General features: G+C 38.9%; 1 protein-coding gene and 1 long non-coding RNA gene across 6 annotated transcripts in view; one reads left to right on the forward strand and one right to left on the reverse strand.

Annotated features, from left to right (window-relative positions):
• Dbp80 (Dead box protein 80) overlaps positions 1-25,995 on the forward strand; it is a gene marked incomplete at its 3' end in the record, with an annotated part of 142,844 nt that overhangs the window by 61,716 nt on the left and 55,133 nt on the right. For 4 of the 5 annotated variants that reach the window (NM_001276241.1, NM_001276239.1, NM_001276240.1 and 1 more), the window contains one exon: positions 9,189-9,290. In NM_001276241.1, coding sequence (NP_001263170.1) covers positions 9,189-9,290 — 102 coding nt within the window. Of the gene's footprint in view, positions 1-9,188; positions 9,291-9,565; positions 9,880-25,995 lie in introns of those variants that run through there. The other variant, NM_001015152.4, reaches the window with a different exon arrangement.
• Positions 23,797-24,959, reverse strand: lncRNA:CR46250 (long non-coding RNA:CR46250). The gene is made up of 3 exons (NR_133316.1): positions 24,526-24,959; positions 24,259-24,461; positions 23,797-24,115 (listed from the first exon to the last, which is right to left on the reverse strand). It is a non-coding gene; the product is annotated as a long non-coding RNA:CR46250 (long non-coding RNA).

Below are 25,995 nucleotides of genomic sequence, written 5' to 3' on the forward strand. Positions count from 1 at the left end.
GCGAACTCACACCTTGATTGCTTTCCATTTAAAAGATCTGGTAGGCAAAGGTCTTTACTTAAATTCTAATGAATTTATCTTCACATATTTTTAAACTATTGAAACTTTGGCAGAAGGCATTAATTCCGTACATTTCGTCTTTTAATTTAAAAATTTCTTTAGTTGGTAAATTAATAATATTATTGTTTTTTCTACTTGTCTTAGTTGATAATTTAGGAAATTAGTTTTGATAACATACAAAATTGTAGTTCCGTTATGCAAAACGGAAACGTCTGAGAGTTTTAACATTTCTTCGACCGTTAAGACAGAAGTCGGCATATTATTGATTTTGAGTAGGCTGTCGATCTCTTTCAACTCGAACTCGTTTAGCAGGAATGTGTTTATAACACCCAGCCTTGCCCATTTAATTTCAAATTTGATGTTGACTATCTCATATTTTACGAGCCTAATCTGGTTCTGTAGCCCTATGACCAACTCATCCATTAAGGTCGAATCTTTTCTGATTTGTATTTTCGTGGTCACATCAGTCAGTAGGTTCATTCTATTTTCTAGCTGTCTATTGATTATTACCTGTCTATTGTTGTTATCCGTCAAGTCGTTTATCCCGTCGGTTAGAGCTACAAGGTCATCGTGATCCGGGCTACCTGCCACATATTTCCAGGTCGTCCCTTTAAGATCCTTGTATTCATTGTTTTTGCCAGGATCACAGTGTCAAGCAGGTTCTTCGTCTGTGTCAGTTCGTAGTTCAGTAAGTGATATGACTTGTCGTCGTTGAAGTCCTGTTCGATGTAGTCTGTTAGTTTTCCCATGGTCAGTTGTACGTGGTCCAAGTAAATGATATGAACAATTCTCGTTGTATTGTCTGTATCTTTCCTATCCCGTTGTAAATCGTCACAGTCTGTGCGTCGGTGTAGTTCGTTATTTCAATGAGTCCGTTTGTCAACATTTCTTGGCCCTTGATCCTTTATGGGCTTTTTTGTCCGGTTGGAATTTTTAATGTCAGTTTCCTGTTTCTTCCTAAGACGGTTTACATTGTCCAGTCTAGCTTGTTCGTACTGTTCCGGTGACGCGCTAGTTACCCTACCGAAGAACACCTCTAGGGGTCATTTCCTTGTGACCGAATGGACAGTGAAGTTGTTTTCATAGATAGCTCTATCGAGAAGTTCTTCGAAGCTTCTATGTGTTCCATCTCCTTTCAAACATCTCATTATTTCAGAGAGTGTGGAGTGAAATCTTTCTATCTGTCCATTTACTGTACTCTTGTACATAGGTGCTTTATAGAGCTCAATGCCCAGCTGATCTGTCAACATGAATTTGGTAGAGGCTGAGTTAAGGGACTTTTTGGGCACTCCATAATAGAATACGATATCTCTTAAGGGTTTTCTAATGTCCTCTACAGCTTTCGATTTAATGACTCTTCCCAGAGCCAGCTTGGAGAATTTGTCGATTGTTGTGAGCACCAGATATCGTTCTGTCGAGTAGATGTCGACATGAATAATTTGTCCGGGGTATTCTGGCAAGGGAGTTTCTCTGATTTCCGGATGTGTGGGGTGTCTGTCATATTTAGAGGTCTTACACACCAAACACTGACTCACGATAGCTGAAACTTTTTCCCTCATTTTAGGAAAATTTACTCTTTCAGACAGCTGAGCTTTATTTTCCAAAGCTTTTCTGTGTGCTCTGTTGTGTGTCCTAAGTATTTCTTCCTCCTGTTCGGCTTAGGTAACAAGGTCTTTGACCTCAGTCTGAGTGAATCTAATCTTAAAACCCTTAAAGTGGATGCGGTAGAGCAATTGTATTTTCCCCATTACATCCTTGGATGTGAAAATTCCGTTTATCACGGATGGGTTAAGATATTTCTTCAAATCTGACAAGAGGCTATCAGGTGTGAACAATTTACGGTCCACTAAATGCCTATGGAATGTCGGGAATGGGATGCTAACTGAGTAATTCTCCGACTCTGATTTCCTGAAGAAAATTTGATTTTTAAATGCATTTATTGGGGCTTCAACGCTAGGTATCAACCCATGGCTCGAACTGTCAGAGCTGTGCATTGTTGAGGTTACCGAGTTTATTTGCGCGGCTGTTGGTCCTCTGGACAGAGCGTCGGCCACAGCGTTTTCTTTGCCTGTTTATAGAGAATTTCATAGTCGTATTCCTCGAGGTATGACTTCCATCTTTTTATTCTCGCATTTCAATTCCAGCTGCTGAGGGTCAGAGGCTGATGTTCGGTAAAGATTTTCACCTTTGCTTTACCGTAAAGGTAAATTTTGAGCTTTTTTAGAGCCCAGATAATGGCTAGCATTTCTTTCTCATTTGTGGCGTAGTTTTCCTCTGCCTTCGAGAGTGTTCTCGATAAGAATGAAATGGGTCTGTTTCCTTGTGAAAGAACAGCACCCACTGCGAAATTGGAAGCGTCCGTTGTTAGGTGAAATTCTTTTTTAAAATCTGGGTAGTGGAGTATCACGTCTGGGGAAATCAAACTGCTCTTCAATTTCTTGAAGGCTTTTATTGCTTCGTTATTAAGGGAGACGGATTTTTTTGACGATAATGTCTTGGAAATTCGTCCATCCTCCCCTCTCAAAAGCGAGCTAAGTTGTCAACTTAGCGTAGTTGGGTATAAATCTCCTGTAATATCCGGATAATCCCAAGAATGATCTCAGTTTCTTTGAGTTTTTGGAATGGGGAAGTCTGAAATTGCCTGTACTTTGATTGGATTGGTTTCTATGCCCTTGTCGGACACGACGAATCCCAGGAATTCTACCTTCCTCTTCATAAACTCGCATTTGTCCAACTGACATTTCATGTTGGCTTGTTGCAAGGTCTTGAAAATTATGTCCAGGTTTTTGTAATGGGTTTCATCATCTTTGCTAAAGATAATGATATCGTCGATATAGATGAAACATATTTTGCCAACATATTTTTCATGAAGGATATCGTCGAGTGCGCGTTGGAATATTGATGGTGCATTTTTCAGACCGAATGGGAGTCGAGTGAACTCGTATTTTCCATGATTTATGGAGAAGGCGGTCTTTTCGATATCGGAGTCTTTTAGTGGGATCTGGTGAAACCCACTTTTAAGATCGAGCACCGAGAAAACTTTTATGTCACCAAGTTGGGCTAAAACCTCGTTAATATCGGGGATTGGGTACCTATCTGCCACTGTTACCATATTGAGTTTTCGGTAATCCATCACGACTCTGTATTTCTTTTTACCAGAGGAGTCGAGTTTTTTTGGCGCAATCCACACTGGTGAATTGTAGGGTGACCTTGATGGTCGAATTATTCCGTCGCGCAAAAGCTCCGCTATTTGTTTATTGACTTCATCTTTTACGGACATCGGGTACTGATAAAACTTCGAATACACAGGTGTATCCGATGTGGTTCGAATTGCTACCTTTACATTTGTTGTGAAGGTCAGTTTTTCTTTTTGTTTTTGTCCCAAGTGATCTATTCTGGGGCTGATTGTATTAACAGCCTCGAACCTTCGTTTCTTGATAGCAATCCTCTTCCCATTTCCTAGTGTCATGGTCAAATTTCCTAAATCTATCTGTGCTCCCATTTCTTTCAGGGTGTCTTTGCCGAGAAATGCGTCAAATGTCGTAAGAGATGTTAATAGGAAAAATTTTATTTCCCAGTCAAAAAGGTCTGCTCTCTTATAGTGTGTTATTTTTATATCGCCACCCGGAGTGGCAGCTATGAAAGGCTTGTTATTTGGTATTGCATTCGACACCAGTTTGGGCTGAGTATAATTTTTCTTGGAGCCCGTGTCGATCAACACCTTTAGAACCTTTCCCCTCCTCACTCTACATTCGAAGTATGGCAGTGAGGAGTCTTCTAATCTAAAAAATGCAACACTTGTTGTTGTTGCTCATCGTCATTTAAGTAGTCCGTCAGTTCGTTGCAATATTCGTCCATGGTGCCATTTATGTCGTTCTGGGTTTCATATTCTTGCATCGACCGTTGATAGTCTGTCATGCTTGAACTGGGCTCAGCTGTTTTGACACTTGGCTGTCCCATGCCCATAGTTTGGATATTATAATTTCTTTGTCTTTTGCTTATGTCTGTAGTCTGTCCACTCGGTCGTTTGCCGGCGTCAAAATGTGGTCGGTTCATATAATTGACATTTCTCGTCTGTATACTGCGGTCCACGTCCATTGGTTCTGGTCTTTGTTGCGGTTTGGCCGCGAAAGGACGGGGTGGGGCATTATATTGTTGCCATTGTTGTTGATAATTTTGTCGGGGTGCGACGAACGGTGCATTACCGAAATTGAGCATGTCTTGTCTGGGCGCAGCGAATGGCTGGCCTAAGTGTTGTGGTGGTCTCCTCATGAGGTTTCGTGGAGGGACCGGTGGAGGCTGTCGATGGCGAAAGGCATTCGACGGCTGAAAATTGCGGGGTGCCGATATGGGTTTGTCGTTTACCCTGAAGCCCGACTGTTGCCCCTTTTTTGCCGCATGGTTTGATCTATTTTCAAGTTTTAAGCAATGCAAAGCTGAAGGGAGATCAGCTGGCTCCTTTATAGCCAAGAGGCGAGGTAAGTCTCCTCGAAGGCCTCTAATAAAATTGCCCGGAGCTTTATCTCTGTACATTTTTGTAATGAAATGCTAGGATTCTCGGGTCATTTGCATGCAGCTAAGCTTATTTACAATAAGCGAGAGATTTTTATAAACGTCTTGGTGGAAGTCTTCCACCGACTGTTGGTGACCTTGGACCAAAATTGACATTTGGTATTCAAATGTACAATAGATATGTCTCGTTTGTCTGCCTAATGCAGAGTGAGACATCTTGACATGGCATTCCATTCCAGCGAAATGCTGTAGGACTCGAGTGCCACGTCGGCACTTCCGACAATTTTGTTTCTTATGGTATGAAGTATACCATAAATTTTTGGAGTACCCACCAATGGGGTTTAAGTCTCCATGATTCTATCAACGCTCTTTTTCCAAGAGCCGAATTCTTCTGAACTGAGAACCGGTGGTCTTATTAGATTATTGGGGTTTGCCATGTTGGCTTTTAACTCGGACAACACTTACACAAAACGAACTTAAACAAAACAAAAAAGGCACGAGTGTTCTGGTCTTGGCAATTTAAATCATTCGAACTCTCGAGCTTGAATTATATTTTTCACGTAATTAACTAAAAGGAAAATACAAAAATTGTTGTTTTTTTAATGCACTGTCGAACCCGTTTTGGGGTCGATGGAATGGTAAAGTACAAGTGTATTAAATTTTTAAATCTTAAAATAAAAAATATTTTATAAAATATAATTTTAATTTGTTTAAAAATCTTTCTTTCTTCGCTTACAATAAAATTTCTATGGTCACTCCTCCTGGCTGGGTGAAGGTCATCCTTTTTGCCTTGTGCTACTGGGGATCCACGTCAGCACTCCAAAGAAGGTCTTCTGCGGGCTGGCCTAACAAAAGATGTTTTTTACCGATGGGCAATATTCTGCCGTTAAATATTTTTCTCTTCCGGAAAATTTTGTTTTTCTTTCAAACTGTTTTTTTTCAACGGTTTTTTTTTTTTATAAATGCAGACCACGAATTTTTTATTAACTCACGGGAGTTTCTTCGGCACTAATTTAACCAACGAATTTTTTTGCAAAATTTTAATTTTGCTCCGCGACTTAGAATTTTTCTCTGCCCCTGTTCGGGCGCCAGTAAATAATTACAATTATTCCCTAAGTCCCTAGCAATCAAGTGTGAGCGTCGGCAGCGTCGCAGCAGGCGTCGCCAGCGAAGCAGTGGCCGTCAGCAGCGTCGCAGCAGGCGTCGGCAGCGAAGCAGTGGCCGTCAGCGGCCACGCGGCGGAGAAGTGCAGATGATCGCACTTTAGCTGGTCGTCGACAGCGGAAAGAATGCAGACCTTTGGTCAGCATTTTGGGCACTTGTGTTTACCCAGAAATGTTGTTGAAATATGAGATGTGGGACAGTGACTTATAGGGCAATAACTTATACACTGCTGCTGGTCTTAGGTTAGACGCACCATCGTTTTTTTAAGCAAAATCAATTATTCATTTCCATGAATTCTCATTGTCAATTGTTCTCATTGTCAAAAATGCTTTTCTTATCAATGTTTCAATCATGTTCGAAAAAAAAATGCTCAAAGCGGGTAACGGTACATTCAAAGATTCTACAAATTTCTTTAGCAATCACACGTCTTTTCGGTTTCATTGAATTAGACGCAGCTTAAATTTCTTCATGTTGCGTAGACAAGTGTAAACTTTTGCATTAAAAAAATTTAAAAACAAATGGCTGCTCATGTTATGAGCTTTTTGGAACGTCAAAAAGTAGACTTCCCACACACTCGCGAGGGTCCACTCGGAACATGGCCAAACAGATAAATCGCAGCTCCAGAACTGTTGACAGATATTTGAAGGATCCAGAGGCATATGGGAATAACTTTAAAGGAAAAAAAAAAAAACACTATCAAAACAAGCAGAACGCCAAATTGTTAGAAATGCTACGAATTCTACTAAGTCTGCTGCTAAGATCAAGGAATTTTCCGGAGTAAAAGCAAGCTTATCAACTGTTCAGCGTGCAATCAGCAATACAGAACACCTGAAGCGTATAAAAATCAAGAAAAATCCTCCCTTGAATGCAAAATGCAAAGAAAAACGGCTTCTATTCGTGGAATGTTCAATCTGACACTCGTCTAAATGATTGGCGTTCAGTTCTCTTTACTGATGAAAAACGTTTTAATTTAGATGGCCCTGATGGATTTCAATATTATTATCACGATTTGCGGAAAGATGGGCTATATTTAAGTCGCCACCATAGCCGCGAAGGGTGAATAATGGTGTGGGGTGCTATCACATTTTGTGGAACAATTGACTTGATTTTTATCGATCAAAAGTTAAACGGCGATCGCTTCAAAACAATGTTGGAGTCCGTATTAAAAAAAATTGTAACATCTTATTGGACCAATTCCTTGGATTTTTCAACAAGACAATGCTCCTATTCATAATTCTCGAGTAGTAAAGTCTTTTATTCCGAGTCAAAACGTTAATATCATGACCTGACCATCATATTCTCCAGATCTTACCGTAATTAAAAATGCTTGGGGCTGGCTAACACGGAAGGAGGAAAGCAATACGAAGACAAAGAAGCGTTAACTGCAGCTATTAAACGTGCTTGGAGCGAGATTTCCTTGAGCTACATAGATTCCTTGTTTCATTCTATGAAGGACCGGATTTATGAAGTTATTACTAACAAAGAAGGCAGTACTTATTACTGAAATTATTTTTTTATTGCTAATACATCAAATAGTAACGCCAACTAATAATTTAAGTTAAAATTCAAATACTTTTCCTATAAAAATTAAAAAGTCAACGTGTGTCTATTCTATTGACCAAGAAAAATTCGCCCTATTTTGACTAGCTTTAATAAAATGTTAGAAAAACACAAATTGGTTAAATATGTATAATCATTTTAATAATATATTAAAAGTATCATTAAATCAGAAATTTTTTGCATATCCACTTCTTTTCTACCGTCCTTTGATAAATAAATATGAACCAAAGTTGTATGCAACTTAAGGTGCGTCTAACCTAAGACTAAAACGACAGGTTACCTCGTGGAATCGGGACATTCCTGGGTTTTTATTTTGGGTGCTGGCGGTAGAAATCCACACAGTAACAGCACACGGCAAATCATGTCGTGCAAAAGGATTTTGCACCCTAGCAGTTCCGATAAACTCACGGCTGTCTCCAGGTTTGCACTTGAATTATTCCACCAGGAACCCATCGTGAATACTGAGTGTTGAATTTCACTTACGGGTCAACTTCGCATCGATTTTCAATGGTTTTTCAGCCATCTGTCTACTCTGATCCCTTCCTTTTTATGCTCGGCCAGGGACGTCAGCAGTCAACCGCCCATTTGGTAGTTCATGTTATCCTCTAAAAGTTCTACAAACTCATCCTCAGCGATGTTGTGCTTCAATTTAAGAAGCAAATTTGCATGTCAGAGACAATCGCGGAAAAACTCTTGTTTCCTTTCCATCAACTCATTGACCTTCATTACGTCACTTTCAGTAAAAAGACCGCTTCATTGCTCTAGTGAGCGAGTATTCTCGTAATCCTCCTCTAGATCCTTAGTTGATTAGTTGCCAATACCATTCGCTAAATGCTTGTGAGTAAAAACGCAATAAAACAACAAAAAATCATTGTCTGCTTTTTGTGTTTCATTGTGTTTTGCCATTGCCATTGCATTACAATGCAAAATTTAAATACATGATCAGTACCCATGAGCAATCCACTCAAGAGGGCATCCAATCCAACAGACATAAAAATGCAGCCGCATTCGCGACTCCCACCAGAGGGTCAAAACCGCTTACGCAGCTCAAATCCTTGGCTTATCCAGTATCCATGCGCGATCCACTCAAGAGATCGCTCAATTCATAGAAATACATAAGAGAGCCTCTTTTAGCTCAACACATAAAGAAGTAAATAAGTCTCGGTCAAAGGTTTTCTAAGCGATCGCTTCGCAACTTACAATTAGATTTAATTCTTTCGTTCTACTAATAAGACGTGAATTGTCTCCGCTTCCACACTTGTAATTTTATTTGAATAAAGATTATATTTTTTTATCTTATAAATTACCGTGGATTCGCTATTATATATTGTATTCTATACATACATACATACATTATACATTTAAAAATCATTCATTATCATTCCCGTAAGGTATGTATGTTAAAAATGCATGGCTCCGTTTCTTCATATGTTCTGTATTTTGCCATTGCACGAAAATCTATCAATGTTATTGTTTTTTGTTTGCTGATATTCCCTCTCTCTTTGAGGATAAAAAAGAGGTCCTGAGAATAACCGTCATCTTTTTAATTCTGCTTTGTTTTACTTATTTGTATATTTGTACTCATCATTTGAAAATTGAAAAAGAATAGAGAAACTGTGTCAAATTATAAGAAATCGCTTTTTATTGCCGCTTACATGAATACAACTACTTGTGGGAACATTTTTCTCTAATTCTGTGAAAAAAAAATCAGTCAAAATATTTTTTTTCAAAGCACTTATATATACTTATGTACATGTATTCATTTATATATGTACGCACATGCCGGAGGCTGTGACAAATCATCAAATAAAATTTGCTACTTATCTCTATATTGTTTTTTTTTTTATATTTTGTAATTTAATACATCATTTAAAATATTTTAAATATTTCAGAATGCTGAATCCACATTGCCAAATGTTGTTTTTCTCTGCTACTTATGGTAAAGAGGTTATGGACTTTGCTCGGCTGATTGTTGCAGATCCCACAATAATAAGGTATTTATATGTTGAATACTGACGATTTCTAGAACGGTGTTTCCAATTGCCCTTAAGTAAAAGGCCTTAATAAAATCATAGAAACGTTTGTGCATATGCCTGTCCTTATATTTGTTTGTTTCTCTGTTTATGGCCCTTTAGATATAAGTAATTATAGGAGCTTTAACCGAAATACACTTTTAAGCTAATTCTACTAAACCATAGAATTTATATAATACTAATACTATATAAATTAAACCAAAAACGTTTGTGTTTTTAAATGGTTCTTTTATTAGAGTCAACTGATCTGAATTCTCGTCTGTTACGAACTAACTACCGCCACGTCTTCGGTTGGAGGCATCGGACTCAGCAGAGCGCTTAGTCGTCCCCTCGTGCCGTCTGGAGTTCCATGCCTTCGACGGTCACCCAGCGCGCACATGCCCGCCTCGCATCACGCTGACCCTTGCACATCGCTTTCGCTAAAGCTAAATTACATGTTTGGTACTTAAATTGCACGTTATCAGATACTATGACTTACGGCGTACCAAAACAATGGAAAATATTCTCTTTTAAGTATCATTTTACCGTCTGTGCCGTAAATTTACGAATCAGTGCCAATACGGGAAATTTAGAAAGCTGATGTCAGAAAAAGAAAAATATAATTTTTGAAAGCAACGCTGAGGTTGTCCCGTGTGACCCATTGGCGATCTCACGGTTGTCTGATTTGTGTGTTTAATGGCATTGTAGGTGCCACGTATGTAATTAATGAACTACTTCACGACCGTAACCATGTTGGGCCAATAGTAATATCGTCTTAGGATCCATGAGCACGAAGTGAAATTGAAATTTCGAGTTCTCATGATAAGTAATGGGTATCTGATAATCGATGAACTCGATTTTGTTTTATAGGATAATGCAAGGCTAGGCTTACACAGTGGCTGGCGGCTTAGAAAGCTTAATCGAAACCCAAGTACTACACACCTGATAAAGGTGACCTGCGTTGATGTAAAGGAAGCAAGAATTCTTCAGCGTCTGTGTCTCTGACACTGAAATTATAGAAGTTATCTAGGTTAACCGGACCGATCGTCCGAGCACTAGCACGGGTAAAAATGCTGACACAGCGTTTGGACGGAAGCTCTAAGGTAGAACTCTGCATATTGGCAGAGGACGCTACGAATCCTTTTTATGTAAGCTTTTAAGTCAGTCGGCTAGGCAACCAACTCACTCCTTTATGCGAGGAGAAGACCATAGAGGCGGACCTGGGGACTACAGTCCTAATTAAAGGGCGGGTGGTCCACAAAGACAACCTTAAGTAACCCGAACAGTTGCGGTGTCCTCGGGACTTTTATTTTTACCTTTTATTTATTGCCACTTGGTATGGTTTTTTATTATATTTTTGTTATTTATAGCCACTTGACATAATTTTTTAATATTTCTTAGCATAATTCATGTTTTACATCATCATTACATTACCTCCTGAATCTCATGCTAGCCATTACTCTTGCTAAAATTAACATAGTTATTTCAAGCATTTTGGACCGTGATGATTTAGAGAGTGTTTGGGTCGAGGAGCCCACCGACACCCCCATCAGCGAAATTTTTTCCTTTGCGTCCCTAAAGGTTTTGCATAACGTGTTGCACTTTGTAATAAAATATAACAAGGTTAAAATGGGATGCAACAATGTCACCATCCTTCATGTGGGCATACCATGACACGGTGTTAAGGTTAAAGGATAATGTGGTGACGGAATGTAGTGGAGAGTCAGCACCGTCAAGAACTGCCCCATTGCACCAGGGGTCACGTTCTGTCAATTGTCCACGCTAAGCTCGTGCGCCCAAGAACTCCACGTTGGAGTCGTGGAGCATTGCAATACACGGCAGAGTGATTTACGCCGGCTTATAGACATTGTCGAGGCAAACATTGTTTAATTGAAATAATACTAAAACTATAAACAGCCAGTAGGCTTATAGACAGCAGCGGGGAACATGTTGAGCCATGTTGCCACGCCCACTCTTACGCCCACAAACCGCCCAATTCTGTCACACCCACACTTATGAAAAATGTTTTGCTATTTTTTTATATTTTTATTAGTCTTGTACTTTTCCATCGACTTGCCACGCCCACAAACCGCCCAAAACTGTCTGAAGGCGGTCTGAAGGCGCCGCCTCAGTCTTCTGACCTCTTAGCGTTTAGAAGAAAGTTCGACAGTCCACCAAACTATCTTCCTTTCGGTCTTGGGTCGTCTGCGTCCCAGCACTTGATCGCACACAGAGTGCATGATCGAGCGCACGGAACGGCGTGTCGGCGAATTCGTCCGAGAATTCCGAAGCCAGTTTTGTCACCTCAATCTCAAATGGGCGTGCAGCGGAAAAGTTCCGGGATGGCACAGGAGCAAAGCTCTCAACCTATGTTTGCTGGGTCTCGCGTAACCACAACATTGATAATGTTGTGATCAGTAAGACCCCATTCATCCACTCTCCAGTCGTACGTAGCCCACGCAGGCGCTGCATCGTTGGCGAGTGTCCCATCGATATCATTACGTGCGTAAGGAGTCTTGGATGTGAACGCGTCACATAGCATATTAAGCACTCTTGATCGAGCTGATCCCTCAGGGAGTTTACTAAACCACATGGGAGATATTCCGTTCGCGTCGAGACCAGGATGACAGGCGTGCGGCTGGCTAGCAGCAGTACCGCATCCAAGTACCCGAGGTACTGTTCGAGTCCGGAGTTGAATTGGAAGTACTCGGAGCATTGGAAGATTGATCCAAAACTTCCAGTAACGCTCACGCATACTCCAAGCTCGGTGACAAGCGGCTCTATTGGCATGCAGATAGCGGGGGCAGCGGGTACGCGGGCATCATGGGGGGAGTCGGTGGCCGCTAGAGCAAGCCTTACAATGCATGAGAATATCAGTGCACACATACAGTTGTCAGCTGTAATGTGCGTAGTAGACAGCTGCTGGCTGTAGAGCTCTCCGCACCCTGACTATTGAACAAAAATTCGAGAGAGTCTGGTTTCAAAATTGAGTTGAGATCTTGCTTGCTAGATATACATTCTTATTGCTTAATGCTAGCTTAAAAGTAAGACCGAAATGACAATATTCGTACTTCTACCTTAAACATGGTACAGTGGGCCTTTTATGTATCCATCCTACAACTCGGCCGGCCTGACTAGCTGATCTCCTGATCCTTTTACATTGGTTTCCATTGTATTTTTGTCGTATAAGGATTTTTTTCTTTTTATCAAATCTACATACTATATCTATTTGTTTGTTTTTATTATCAGTGCTTAACTCTGTGTTTGTTTCTTTTTCTTGTTGCCTATCCAATTTGTAATAATTTGAATGCTCCAGACACCTTGGAACGGGTGACGGGATACCTGAAAACTTTCTACATCCCCTTATAAGAATTTGTCGTTTCTCAATACTTTTCAAATAACGTATTTACCTTTACATTTTGGAAACCATTTTCTGGAGATGCCTGCTGTGCTGTCTTCTTAACCATTACATTATCTCCTTTTTTGTATTCGAATGAATTTCTGGTAGTCTTATCACATTGTGCTTTGCTTACGCTTTTCCTTTTATTTATCTAATTCCTTTATCTTTTCTTTTAATTTTTTTCTTTGTTCTAAACCAAAAAGCCTTTTGCTTGGAGTAAGCTTGATACTGCGGTGTTGTGTATACGTGCTCAACTTTATGTGCTAATGTGTCCCAAAATATACCTTTCTCATTGGATCCAGACTTCTATTGACTGATTCAACTTGTTTGTTCGCTTGGGCTGATCCAGTCGCAATTTTCATAAGCTTAACATCAAACACTAAACAAAAAATCATCCAACTCCTTGGATGTAAAACAACTTCCCCCATCTGAAATGCTTGGTATGTGCTTTATGGTTTCTGTAGCATATAAACGAACGAACTTTGTAAGACTGTTGATGACTACAGAAAAATGTTTATGGATCTACCTGAGTCGAATGGGCTGTAATGATCGATGTGTATTAGTTCAAACGGCTCACAATTTAGCAATCTTCTAAATGGGATTAACATTTGTCTTTGGCATTAGGAAACCAATAAGATTTACAAATGACAACTAGCATTTTGTGTCTACTTATGTGCCTACCGATTGTGATACCTTTACAGAATATGATCTTTCATGTCTGTGGAAACATAAAATAGAAAACTGCCATCGTTACATTTTCTGCAAATTATTCCGTTTCTCATTTCAAATTATTCATGTATATTGATCCCAAACTCCAATAGTTTTTTAATTTCTTGAATTTTTTTTATCCTTAACTTCGTAGACTACCAAATTATCTTCAAACGTATTCGATTCTACTATTAAAATTCGTGCATCTACTAAGAGCATCAACATGCTGAATCCTTTTACATTGTCTATGTATGAGCTCATAGTCGTAGTTCTAGAGCTTTAACGCCCATCTAGCTATTCGCGGATTAAGTTCAATCTTATTAAGCGTTAAAGTAAGAGAATTACAATCAGTAATGGTTTTAATGCGTTTTCCATACAAATATATTCCAAATCTTTGCAAGGTTGAAGGTTGTTCGCTTTGAAAAATAAAATATGGGGTGTAATTTCTATTCCATTTTTATTTCAGTTATATTTCGTCTTTAAAAAACTATAAATGTTTAAATTCGGTACCTGCACCAGGTTGTACTTAAGTGTTGAAAATCAGTTTATTTCATTTCCTTTTCTCCAAATCTAAATTTTTCATATTTTCTCAAAAGAACATAATATGGTTTTACAAATGTTGAAAAATTTTTATGCATCTATGGAAGTATGAGGAAACTTTGAACGGAACTGGAAAATATTGTATGTTATCTATCGCTTTATCATCAGCCCTAATGCCTTCGCCATTTATAATAAATCCTAGAGATATTTGGAAAACTGTTTAAGCTTTGGTAATTTGTTTCCTCTAAAAGTTGAAAAACTCTTTAAATGAAAAGTTTATATGGGATGCAGTTTTCATATGGGTTCATATGGGATGCAAATAAGAAAAAAATGCATTAATGGGTAAATCAAAATTGGGTATCCCGATAGCGCCTCCTACGATAATTGAAGTTTTTTCAATTCATTTCGATAAAAATTAGATGAGTAACACTTATATATATAAATTAGAATATTTTTAAAGGATATTAATTTCCTTTACAGTTGATCCTCCTTTGTTTTCCTACTCCTCCGCCTTCAGACTACGTTCCGATTGCGCGCCTACCGCGCGACTCGCGCCGGTACTCTCCTCGACTATCCTCGCGTACGTATGGCTCCTCGCGTGTTGAGACTGACTGCCTCGAGTTGCACTTGCGCCATGCCTTTATAGGCCGCGGGGATCCCGCTATTTCACCTTTTTTGCACGGTTCGCTCGGGTACAAGGTCCAACACTTATACCGTAAGTTCACGGTGCGTCCTCTTAGTGCGTCTCCCCTGTGCCCTTGGCCCACTCGAGTCCAAGGTCAAACGGGGTGCCGTTAATTCACGGTCTCTGCGCTTTGCGGGGATCCATAAATCACCCTTTGCCCTGACCGCCCTTGATCTTCCTGCATCGCGGCTGTCTTCACTGTTGCTAGGCCGCTCCCCTGCATCCAGATTTGTGGGGAGTTTTAGACTCCTCATAGTCTAGCATTCATAGAAATCTATGATTTCGGATTTTTCCTGCAAGGATAACAGCGTTCCACTTCCCATTTTTTCGCAAAATTAAAGCAAACTTTTCAATTTAACAGCATAAAAAAATTTGTTGTCCTACCTTTCAAATTATGAAAGATATTTAAAACTGTATCGGGGGCGCTAATTTAATGATGCAATTTACATTGCCGCTAAACTGAATAGGTTTGACCAAAGACACTAGAATAACAAGATGCGTAACGGCCATACATTGGTTTGGCACTATGCAGCCACTTTTTTGGTGACGGCCAAATTGCTCTCTTTCCGCTCGCTCACGCTGAGAACATAAGAAATCTAAAAATAGAATTTGCTTGCTTGTGTGAGTAAAAACAAGAGACGAGAACGCGTATATGTGTGCGTGTTGTGCTAGAAGACGATTTTCGGGCCGATATCAATTCTGATCAAAGAAATGAATTTACATTGTACATATTAGGGTAGTTTTTTGCCAATTTCGTAGCAATATGATGAAATAAAATAATTTTTAAAAATTCGCGCCCTTCTTATTATAATTTTAAAATTTTAATTTTAATTTTAAATTTTTTTAATTTTAAAGCTTTTTAAATTCGTTTGTTGAAATCGCCGCTCGAATTAGCTACCGTTTACATATTTATATTTATGTTGATAATTATTTATGTGTAATATGTGTAATAGTCTGTACCCAGGGAACACCACGGGGAGGCCATTACAATTGTAATGGGGTCTTATATTTACGTATATGACCTTCGAGTCGACTTGAAATATTTTAATGTTTAACATTAAATATGAAAACTGTTTATTGCAAAAGTCACATCAAAGACACTAGAATTATTCTAGTGTCTTTGTTTTGGTCATATCTTGAGGCACGAAGTGCGGACACAAGCACTCAACAATCATTGCCTTATTAATTTTTCACACGCCGCAAGATGAATACTCTAATGACAAATATTCTTATATAAAGTCATTTTTGAAATTTATTTTTGTGATATTATGTACATAGATTTGGCTATTTCTAATCTATTTTCAAATAATAATAACGTTAAGGCAATGCAAAACAAGAATTTTTCGCATGGTGCCAATTGATCAAAAATAATATAGATTTAAAGTCTAAGAACTTCTACGGTGAAGGGCATATTTTGTCAAATTTACAATGCATGAGCATACGTGTGCACACATAAAGTTGTCTGCTATCACTGTATGCGTAGAAAAGAGCGGTTCGCTGTAGCGCTCTTCGCTCTCTCGCTCTCTAACAAAAATTCGAGAGAGCCTGGAGCCACCTCTAGAGCCACGGCCAAAAAATTGTGTGCCAAAAAATCGTATGGCGTTACGCATCTTGTTATTCTAGTGTCTTTGGTTTGACTATTTGTAACTTAGTCATATGCAATCCGATTTAAGCGAAACAAATTTTTATGTATGAATAGATCAGTCATTTGTTAAATAGCAAAGTTTCTGATCTCTTAAATTTGTTTTTATATCATTTTTTTTTTCAAAAACAACAAAAAATCTTCATTTTTTTGGCTCAACTGAATATGTGCTACACTTTTGACTTGGTTTGACCTCGTGGTTGTAAAGAGTTAAATTCTTTTGTATTCTATAATTTAAATCATCTTTTATCATCCTTTTCTAAAATGGGCCGCGGAAAACCTTTATCCGATTTTGAGAAAGGTCAAATCAAAGGCTATATTGAATCTGGCTTAAAAACTGTGTAATAGCCAAGAAAATCGGTCAAAGTCAAAACGTTGTGAGTAATTTTGTCCGTAATGAAGCCGACTATGGAATGAAAATGAAAGGAGGAAAAAAATATGTAACAACACCATCAGAGAGGCGTGTTATTCTACGAACTGCCTCAAATTCTCACCCTTCTGCTGGAAAAATTAAGGAAAAATGTGGTTTAAATGGTAGTGTGGCCACGGTAAAACGAATTATTCAAAGTTCCAAATACTTGAAGAGCTTAAAAATTATGCTTGTAAGGAAGCACGACTGCGATTTACCCGAGAACACATGACGTGGAACAAGGAGTGGAAGACGGTGGTTTTCTCCGATGACAAGAAGTTCAACCTCGATATACCGGATGGCTATAACTACTATTTCCATGATATAAGAAAGGAAGAAGGTTTTTTAAGCCATTATCACACTTGTGCAGATGGTGTAATGGTGTGGGGAGCCATATCTTTTTAAGAAACTTGCGAGCTCCAGTTAGTTACCTCGAAAATGAACGCAAACGTGTATAAAACTGTGCTATAAAAGGCTTTTCCAGAGTTTTCTGAGATTTATGGTCATATTCAATGGACGTACCAACATGACAACGCTCCCATCCATACGGTTAGGATTATAAAACGTTAAATTGCTCGAGTGGCCGCCTTACTCCCCTGACATTAACATCATTGAAAACATTTGGGGACTTTTGTCCAGGAGAATGTACGAAGGAGGAAGACAATTTAGTCACACTGGGACCCTAGTTAAAACAATTAAAAAAGCCTGGGCAACAATTTCACTAAATGAAATTAAAAAATATTATGATTCCTTACCAAACCGTATGTTTGAAGTAATAAAAAACAAGGGTGGCCATACCAAATACCAAATAATGCTAAAACATTGCCTTTTATTATTTAAACTATCCAGTGACTTGAAATTTTGATTTATACTAATAAATGTATACTTTGTTAAATAGTTTTAGTGGTCAAACCTATTCAGTTGAGCCAAAAAATAAAGCTTTTTTTTTGTTTAAAAAAAATCAGAAACTTTGCTATTTAACAAATGACTGATCTATTCATACATACAAATTTATTTCGCTTAAATCGGATCGCATATAACTAAGTTACAATAAGAGGATAAATAAAGAGGATATATCAGTGATCAAAAAACCATAACAGTGGTATATTTTTGTGCAATGGAAAAATACAGAACATAAGAAGAAAGGGAGCCATGCAGGGGGCGCTAATCTGATGACGCGCAGTGTATATGCTGCATTTTGTGGCTGGAATACTTGCCCTTCCTGGGCTCTTCTACAGTAACAACAGCGTGGCACAGCCTGGCCACCTCAAACACCTTCTTCTTAATGGCGGTTGGATATGATTGTTGCGTTTCTTGGCCCAGTTCTTCTCGAAATGATTACCAGATTCGCCATTATTACAATATATAAGAATTATATACTTATGTAGTCGGAAACGCTTCCTTCTAAATGTTACATATTTGCACTGCGTCGATGTTTCTGGAAGGTGCATGCTTAGTCTCGACAGGGCCAGTTTGATTTGCCAAGAATATATATACTTTATATAGTCGGAAACGCATCCTTCTACCTGTTACATACTTTTCAACGAATATACTCTACAGTAACTGGAATAAAAAGTAAAGAAATTAATAAATATCAGTAGAGAATGCTATAGTCGAGTTCCCCGTATTATCACAAGATAATAAACCAATTAGTTTTGCAAGCAGTGCATTAAACCACCTCGATCAGAATTACATTACAATAGAAGAAGAATTATTAGCAATTGTTTGTTTGGGCAACCAAATACTTCCGCCCATATTTATATGGAATCCACTTTACAATATTAGGTGATCATAAATCCCTTGTATGGATAAATAACATTAAGGAACCTAATATGAAATTACAACGTTGGCGATAAACACTTCCTTTAAGGTATTTAAATGTTTATCAGTGTCAGTGGCGATCATGATGTTACCCATGTAAAAAATTACTTTGTTATCCCTTATAAGATCTTCGAAAACTTTGTTTACAAACTTTTGAAACACCGCTGACGCAGTTTTTGGACCAATTTCATTGAAAATTCGAATTGCCCTAACGGTGTACAATTTTTTTTTGTTTTAGTTTTTATTTACAGTCTGTCTTGGTAGACAATAAACAAATTTGGTAGCGTTAAATAATTGTATCACCGGATGAATTGAGCTTCAGTGAGCTCAATCCATATATATACATATTTACATATTTTTATCTATTTGTGTATCTATATGGCAGGTCCAGTACATGAAATCTTTTAGTCGCCTTCGGTTGCTTTTGTTATCTAGTAGACCTAGTGCCTAGTAGACCTAGACCTAGACCTAGTAGACCATTATCATGGTTGTGTAGTTTACTTATGTATCGCTCAGCATTTGACTTTATTTCGTCTTTAACAAGTGGAAGTTCCATGTCTTTGTGGATGTCATGATTAGTCATATACCATGGAGCACCTGTGATTGTTCTAAGCATCATAGACTGGTATCTCTGCAATATTTCAATGTTAGAGTTCCTAGATGTTCCCCACAGTTGCATCGCTTTAGGACTACTTTGTGCAGCCGTAATTTGTTATCTAGGCTTAATTGAGACCGGGGTCCTAAGAGTCAGTACATTTTTTTGGTTTCACTACTTGGTATGGTGTAGCCGTTTAGTGTTACTGGCGGGCAACTCCCGGGTCTCAACGAGAATGTGACTTGCACTGATATTTGTGCGTTTACCGCTATTCGCCATTTTTTAAGCAATGCTTCAATTAACCCTAGTTCTTCTTCAATTAATTTGGATGCGACGCGCGGGTCATTACTCGTGGCAATAATAGCAGTATCATCAGTGTACAAATGAGGCGTATTTAACAAATACATGAAAAGAACCGTTTTTTAAATCAAGCTTTAAAAATACTTTCTTGTCAACTATCTAACTTTTTCACTAGCTATTTCACTAACTGATTCACTGGCTGTTTAACTACAAATTCACTAGCTGTTTTACTAACCGTTTCATTATCATGAGTATTAACTGTTTCACTCTTTGCTTTTCTATCCCTTTCACTACTAATGGTTTCCAAAGCATCTGGATCCAGTTTCAACTGACACGGTTCCATAAAATCTCGTCCAAGACACGTAACAATAAAATAACATTTTTTCCTTCTTTTATAATATAACATAATGCTGTTCTGAACGTCATCGTAAAATAGAACTTGAGTTCAGCACGCATGAAAAACGAAAAAGTTCTTTAATTTAGAAAATTGGTTTTATTTTCGCGCATTACCTAGCCCACACCATAATAGTGGCACGTTCTGTGAATTGGGATCCTCTAGTCACTTTTAGTGTTACAGTAAAGGGTAGAAAAAGCGGTTAATGAGCCCTCTCAAGAATCTGACGATGATTTTTGGACCCCACGTCCGCTAAGTAACAAACGACGCTTATTCAAGCTCTCCCAATTCAAATTCCAAAATCACAAGAAATTCAAGCAGCCCAAAATCAGATCTAACTGCCAATTAGTTCTCGTTACTTTTGGATATGGACACACACAGTGATGCCAATTTCATTTCTCAACTCGCCAGCCACAGCAACCACAACCACTTTAGTACCAGCTCTCCACAACGCCAATAGCATCACCAACGACAACCAAGTCAGCCACAATAACGCCGATCAATCCAATGCGAGCATCAGCAACACCAATCGCAACACCGACGAAAGCAACAAAAACTGCTCCCCCAGCAACAATTCTAGCCAAAATCAAGCTTCTGACAACAAGAAAACTCAAACGTTTCACAAACCACTCCAATTGTGGTGCACAATTGTGAATATCTAAACGGACTTTCATAGTCATAAATAAGATTGTTCACCCAACAAAATGATCCATCAAATGCCACTCAGACAAATCCATTTCAATCCTGTCTTCGGACTCAGATGCGTACAAAGCTATTACGAAATCGCTTACCTTAATAAAGGTACCATTTCATACCTGGCAACTCAAAGAGGAAAGAGCCTTCCGCATAGTCACTACACATCACGTGACTTTGTCCCGTATGAGGCCATTAGGGAAAGCCTTACCTTACTTGGCCACAGTTCATTTTATCAATAGGTCTAAAAGCTGTTCTGACAAACCAAAGTTCCTCAACCTAGTCATTGTTGGATTAGAGCTCGCTTCCAACAATATGGAAATACATGAGCATAAGACACTGTCGCCATGGGATTCACGTCGAACTTCCACACAAAAAGGATGACGTCGTGCAATGCCATCGGTACCAATCCTTTAATCACACAAAAAATAACTGCCATAAAGATGTTGTCTGTGCAAGATGTGGTCAGTAGCATGCCATTGTGAACTGCCTAGTAAAATGCGTCAACTGTGGCGGTAATCATACATCATACAGGGTTGTCTTGTCTACCACATATCCACATCGCTTTGGAGTTCTTAACCTGCGGGCAAGGTTCATTAAACCCACCTCTTGCTCTTTTAAAACCTGAGGTCCTGGATCTAGTGAGGTTAAAGATAGCCTTGCGTCGTAGGTTTATGCATTCGAGAGATCCGGCCGATAAAGGAGCTTATCGTCGTGTTAAAGACAACCTAGAGAAGTTGCTGCACAAAACAGAAAACGACTATTTCGCTGATCTACTGTGCAATCCGATTAATCCGATTAAAAATCTGGAAAGCAGTAAGATCAGTAAAACGGCAGACCCCTCGCAGCATCAACATAAAGCGTGATGAAAACCCTCGGTGCAGGTCAAATGCTGAAATTTTCTTGGCTTGTGCTGGCAAAGTGGACAGGCGATTTCAGTCATTTGATCTTACGAAGTTTGACATTCATTATTAATCTATGCCCAGATGTAGAGCCCATTTGACACGTAAGTCCGAAAGAAGTCTGTCTTTAAATACGAAATTTCCACTTTAGCAAAGCTCCAGGTGTCGACGGTTTTGATAGCAGAGCTGTCAAAGATCTGTCAGAAAAAGATATACTATTTTTTTTTTTGTGCTTCATCTCTATGTTACGTATCCACCACAAAGAAGTACGCTGTAATATCGATGATACCAAAGCCATGCAGAGAACCTTGTTGCTTCCTACAGACCAATAAGCTTGCTGCCCACATTCTCTAAGACATATTTCTATAAATATTTCTTAATAGAATGATGGCAGTAAGTTGACTTGATTCCAAATCACCAGTTCGGCTTTCGGAACCACCACGAAAACCCATAACAAGCTTATCGAGTAACACAACATATTCTAAATGCCTTTCAAAACGGCCAATACCACTCTGCTATTCTTCCTAGACGTGAAAAAAGCCTTTGATTGTCTGTGGCATGACGGTCTGCTCTTTAAGCTAAAAACCCCCCTTCCAACCGCGCTATTTCTGCTCTTAATATCCCAGAGAACCGGGTACCCTCCTGGCAACGTATGCTGATGACACAGCCAGTATCCCAAACTCGCCATGTCGATTCGAAGCGTCTAGTAAAGCCCACATTTTTTGGGCCTTTATAGCGAGTGGACAAACAGGTGAAACATATCCATCATTGGGAATAAGTCCCAGAACTGCAATTTCTCCCTGAGGAGAAACCCAAAACTCTTCCAACGGTTAAACTACAGGACACGTCTATAACTCAATCTCCCCAAGCGCAGTACCTGGGTTTCATCATGGACAAGCGGCTCTCTACGTGAGATCACACTCATAAAATTGCAGTAATTTGCCGCAGGAAGCTCAGGAAGCTGAACTGGATGCCCAGACCAGCGAGCAAGCTAAGCCTTAGCAACATTGCATCCGTTATTGCCCTATTGCATCCAAATATGGGGTACGGCGTCCGACGCTACACCGGCTTCAGGCTCACACCAACCACCTAACGGCCAGGCGAAGACTAAAGAGGCATCATCCAGGAGACCTTTCGACAAGAGGGAGGCAAAAAACGCTATAGCTTTAAAACTAGCCAAATCTATTAGCTTATCTAAATTATTTTTCCAAATTTAAATTCATCATTGCTGTTATGTTTCCATGTTATGTTTGTTGCCTTTCTAGGTTCATACGTTTTAAAGCAATTTAATTGGTTGTTTAACGTAACAACATAACAACATAATAATATATCATCAATTTATATTATATCAAAAAAAAAAAATATATATATATATAATAAATATATATAATATAAAGCCAGAAGAGCAAATAGGCCGAGATACGCGGAGTGTTCGTCGGTTCTAATAACGCCACAAAAGAGCGTTAGAATAACATATTGAACCACACATTTTTGTAAACTCATTAAAGTTTAAAACCACACATACATGTTTAAATAGTAGTAAATTAATAAACAATTATAATAATACAACGTCGTCGCCGCAGTTTTTGTCATTAAACGGAACCCCGACGCCACAATTTTGGGGGCTTAGCTGGAAATATTTGCAAAATCAGTCATCGAACTAAGTTGTGTCTAATAAGTGTATAAACCTTTGTGCTATGCGGTGGTGTTAGCGTAAATAACGGTATAACAAAACTCTGGTGCGCAAACGACTTTGTGGTGGACGTCTAAAATCAAGAAACAGGATTGTAGACGTGGGCGTTAGAGCGAACAGTTCTTTGATATATCGATAGAAATTAACAGGAATAAGAATAATAAAAAAATATCAAAACATTTTTCAAGAGTGTGCGCGACAATTTTGGGTGGCGTGTGGGTGTTAGAGTGGGCTGAATCTCAACCTTCTAGCCGTTATAGTTCCTGAGATCTCGACGTTTCCCGTTACATACTTTTCAATGAATCTAGAATACGCTTATTACACTACGACTAACGGGTATAAATATAATAATTAAAGTACAAAGACGCAAATATGTACCTACTTAATGCTGTTAAACTAAAATAATGGAGGAAACGAAAATATAATAAAAAAGAAACGAAGAGAAAATTAAAATTAAAGTAAATTAAATTCTAATAAATTATGTGTTAGCTAATGTGTGTTAGCTTATGTGAAAGCTAAATTTGGGGGAAAAAAATGAAAATCATGGCAATTCAAAATAGGGCAACTAAGCAGAAACACAATACATACACATATGTGACAACATAAATGATTCGCGCTTCTTTGCTTTTATCTTTTTGCTGAATGTAAAAAACATAAAAAAAATATTTCATACATACTATAAATTTGATTTATTTTACATATTTGTACGATGTATTCGATGTACTCGAATATGCACGATTTTAAAAATATTTTAGATTTTTACGCTCTCAATTTAACAAGAGAGGAAAATACATTTTCAGAATTACTTTTGGAAAATGAATTTGGAAATGTTGCAGTTTGAGTCGATGACGGTAACGCGATAGGCCGATAATTTTGGGGGATGTTGCACGGATAATGTCCGATGGCCCTAGTCGGGAGTGGATTAGGAATATGGCGGGGACCATGATTAGATGTAAATCATAGCTCAATCGAAGCCATACCAATTCGCCTGCAGGTCAACGCCAAGGAAATTTTCAATTAAATAGCTGTGTGAAGTTCAAAAGCTTAGTTTCACGTAAAGATATTTATTTTGTTTCAATTTTCCATAGTCTCCGGACAAATAATAAATATTCCGTGGAGCCAGTAACCTCGCCGCCGGAAATTCAGATATATTTTTTTGAAAACTTACTTGTCCTCTACTTAAGGAAGTCACCATATGCCACGAGGCGAATCCGATGCCGCCGGTGAGTCAGATCCAAACCTTCGAATAGCCGAGCGCAGGAAGGGCCGTGTTCCTCGCAATAGGAGTCTTCAAGGGCAACCTCCCTTGACTCCAGTAGTTTCCATGGACAGGCGTCGAACGCCACGATTGTTTTCAACGGCCGTCAACCGCTGTTGCTGAAACATATAATTCAATTAAGTTTAGTTTTTATGTAAAATATTTTGTAACGCTTGCCTAAATGTGTCACTCAATCCGTAGTCAATTGTGAGTTCGAATTGTCGTCGTGCCGTTCAGGGCACGTTAGTTAGATAGGGAGAACAACAGACACCCACGTTTAGTCCCTTCTGATCCCTCAGGGTTAGGTGACCATAAGTACTTGAATAGTAGTGCCGTCTCCATAAGCACCGCCAATTGCGGGGCAAGTTTCCGCCGTGATTTTGTAACCCCAAAAGGAATCCAACACTTTTGCTTTGACAATTTCAAAAAAAGCCGACGATTAAGGGTGATCGCTACCTGATGAGGGGATTGAGGGATTTATGTGAGTTGTTCACTATAGGTGAGATGGATGGTCCTGACTAGGACGACTGCCTGGAGCGACACCGACGTGTGGATTGTGTGTGTCCGCAAAAATCCTCCGGGCATCCTATGTAGGGTGGGTGCGCATGGTCTGTTCTGTTTATCTGCTTGTTAGGGATCGTATGTAGAGTCATGGCGACATCGATAGTTATCGATGTTAATGTGTTTCGAGCTGTGTGGCACGGGGAAAATTCTTCCCTAAGAAAAGCCCAAGCTAGCGTCACTGATACTACGGAAGGAAAGCAGTTCGTAACAAAGTCTTAAACCCACTGACAGGCACTGTATCAAACCACCTTGCACTTCCACAATTCATCGCACTTGAAAAACATCACAAAATCATCGTTTGCGCTAGCAGAGCTAGCTCCTTCGGATGAGCACCCGACTTTTTCACGCGATCGCGCGCGATCTCTCTCCTAAAATTTAAAGCAATGAAAAACCGATGTTTATGCGCTTAATCATAGTGAAGAAATTGTGATGATATTCCAAATAAATTCATCGCTCTTTCATTGTTAGCCGACTACTAATCCGAATCTCAGTTGGCGAGCTCATAGCATCTTAAGAAACGTTAAATTTGTTTTACGCATCGAAACATACAAAGCCAAATTCAACAGGTAAAAGGGATGGGGCAAGGAAGTGGGAAAAAACACACAATGTTAATAATGAAGAGCACATAGCTCGCGAAACTAAATTCAGCTTAATCTACCTAACTAACAACTAAGTCGGCTACGTCAACGTAGCCATCCACGGAGACGAAGATCTCCAAAACACACAGCCCTAGCAGAAAATAATATAATTTACACACTTTTCAACGTATAACCTTTTCTATATATTAGTATATCCTTTTACTGTATAAGTAACAGTTCCTTTTAATTTACAAATCAAAATAGTTCAAATACATATAAACCAAAAGGGAACGCTATAGTCGAATTCCCCGACTATCAGATACCCGTTAGTGGTAATGCGAACACGAAATTTAATAAATTTTCTGTGGTATCGATAGATATTGGGGAATAAAATTAGACAACATTTCAAACGTGTTTTAAATAGTGTGCGTGCGTTTTGTGCGTTTTGTAGGTGTAGGAAGGGGCGTGGAAAACACTTTGACTTCGGTATTCCGATAGAAATTGG

The sequence above is a fragment of the Drosophila melanogaster genome, chromosome 3L (assembly GCF_000001215.4).
Source record: "Drosophila melanogaster chromosome 3L".
Classification (NCBI taxonomy): domain Eukaryota; kingdom Metazoa; phylum Arthropoda; class Insecta; order Diptera; family Drosophilidae; genus Drosophila; species Drosophila melanogaster.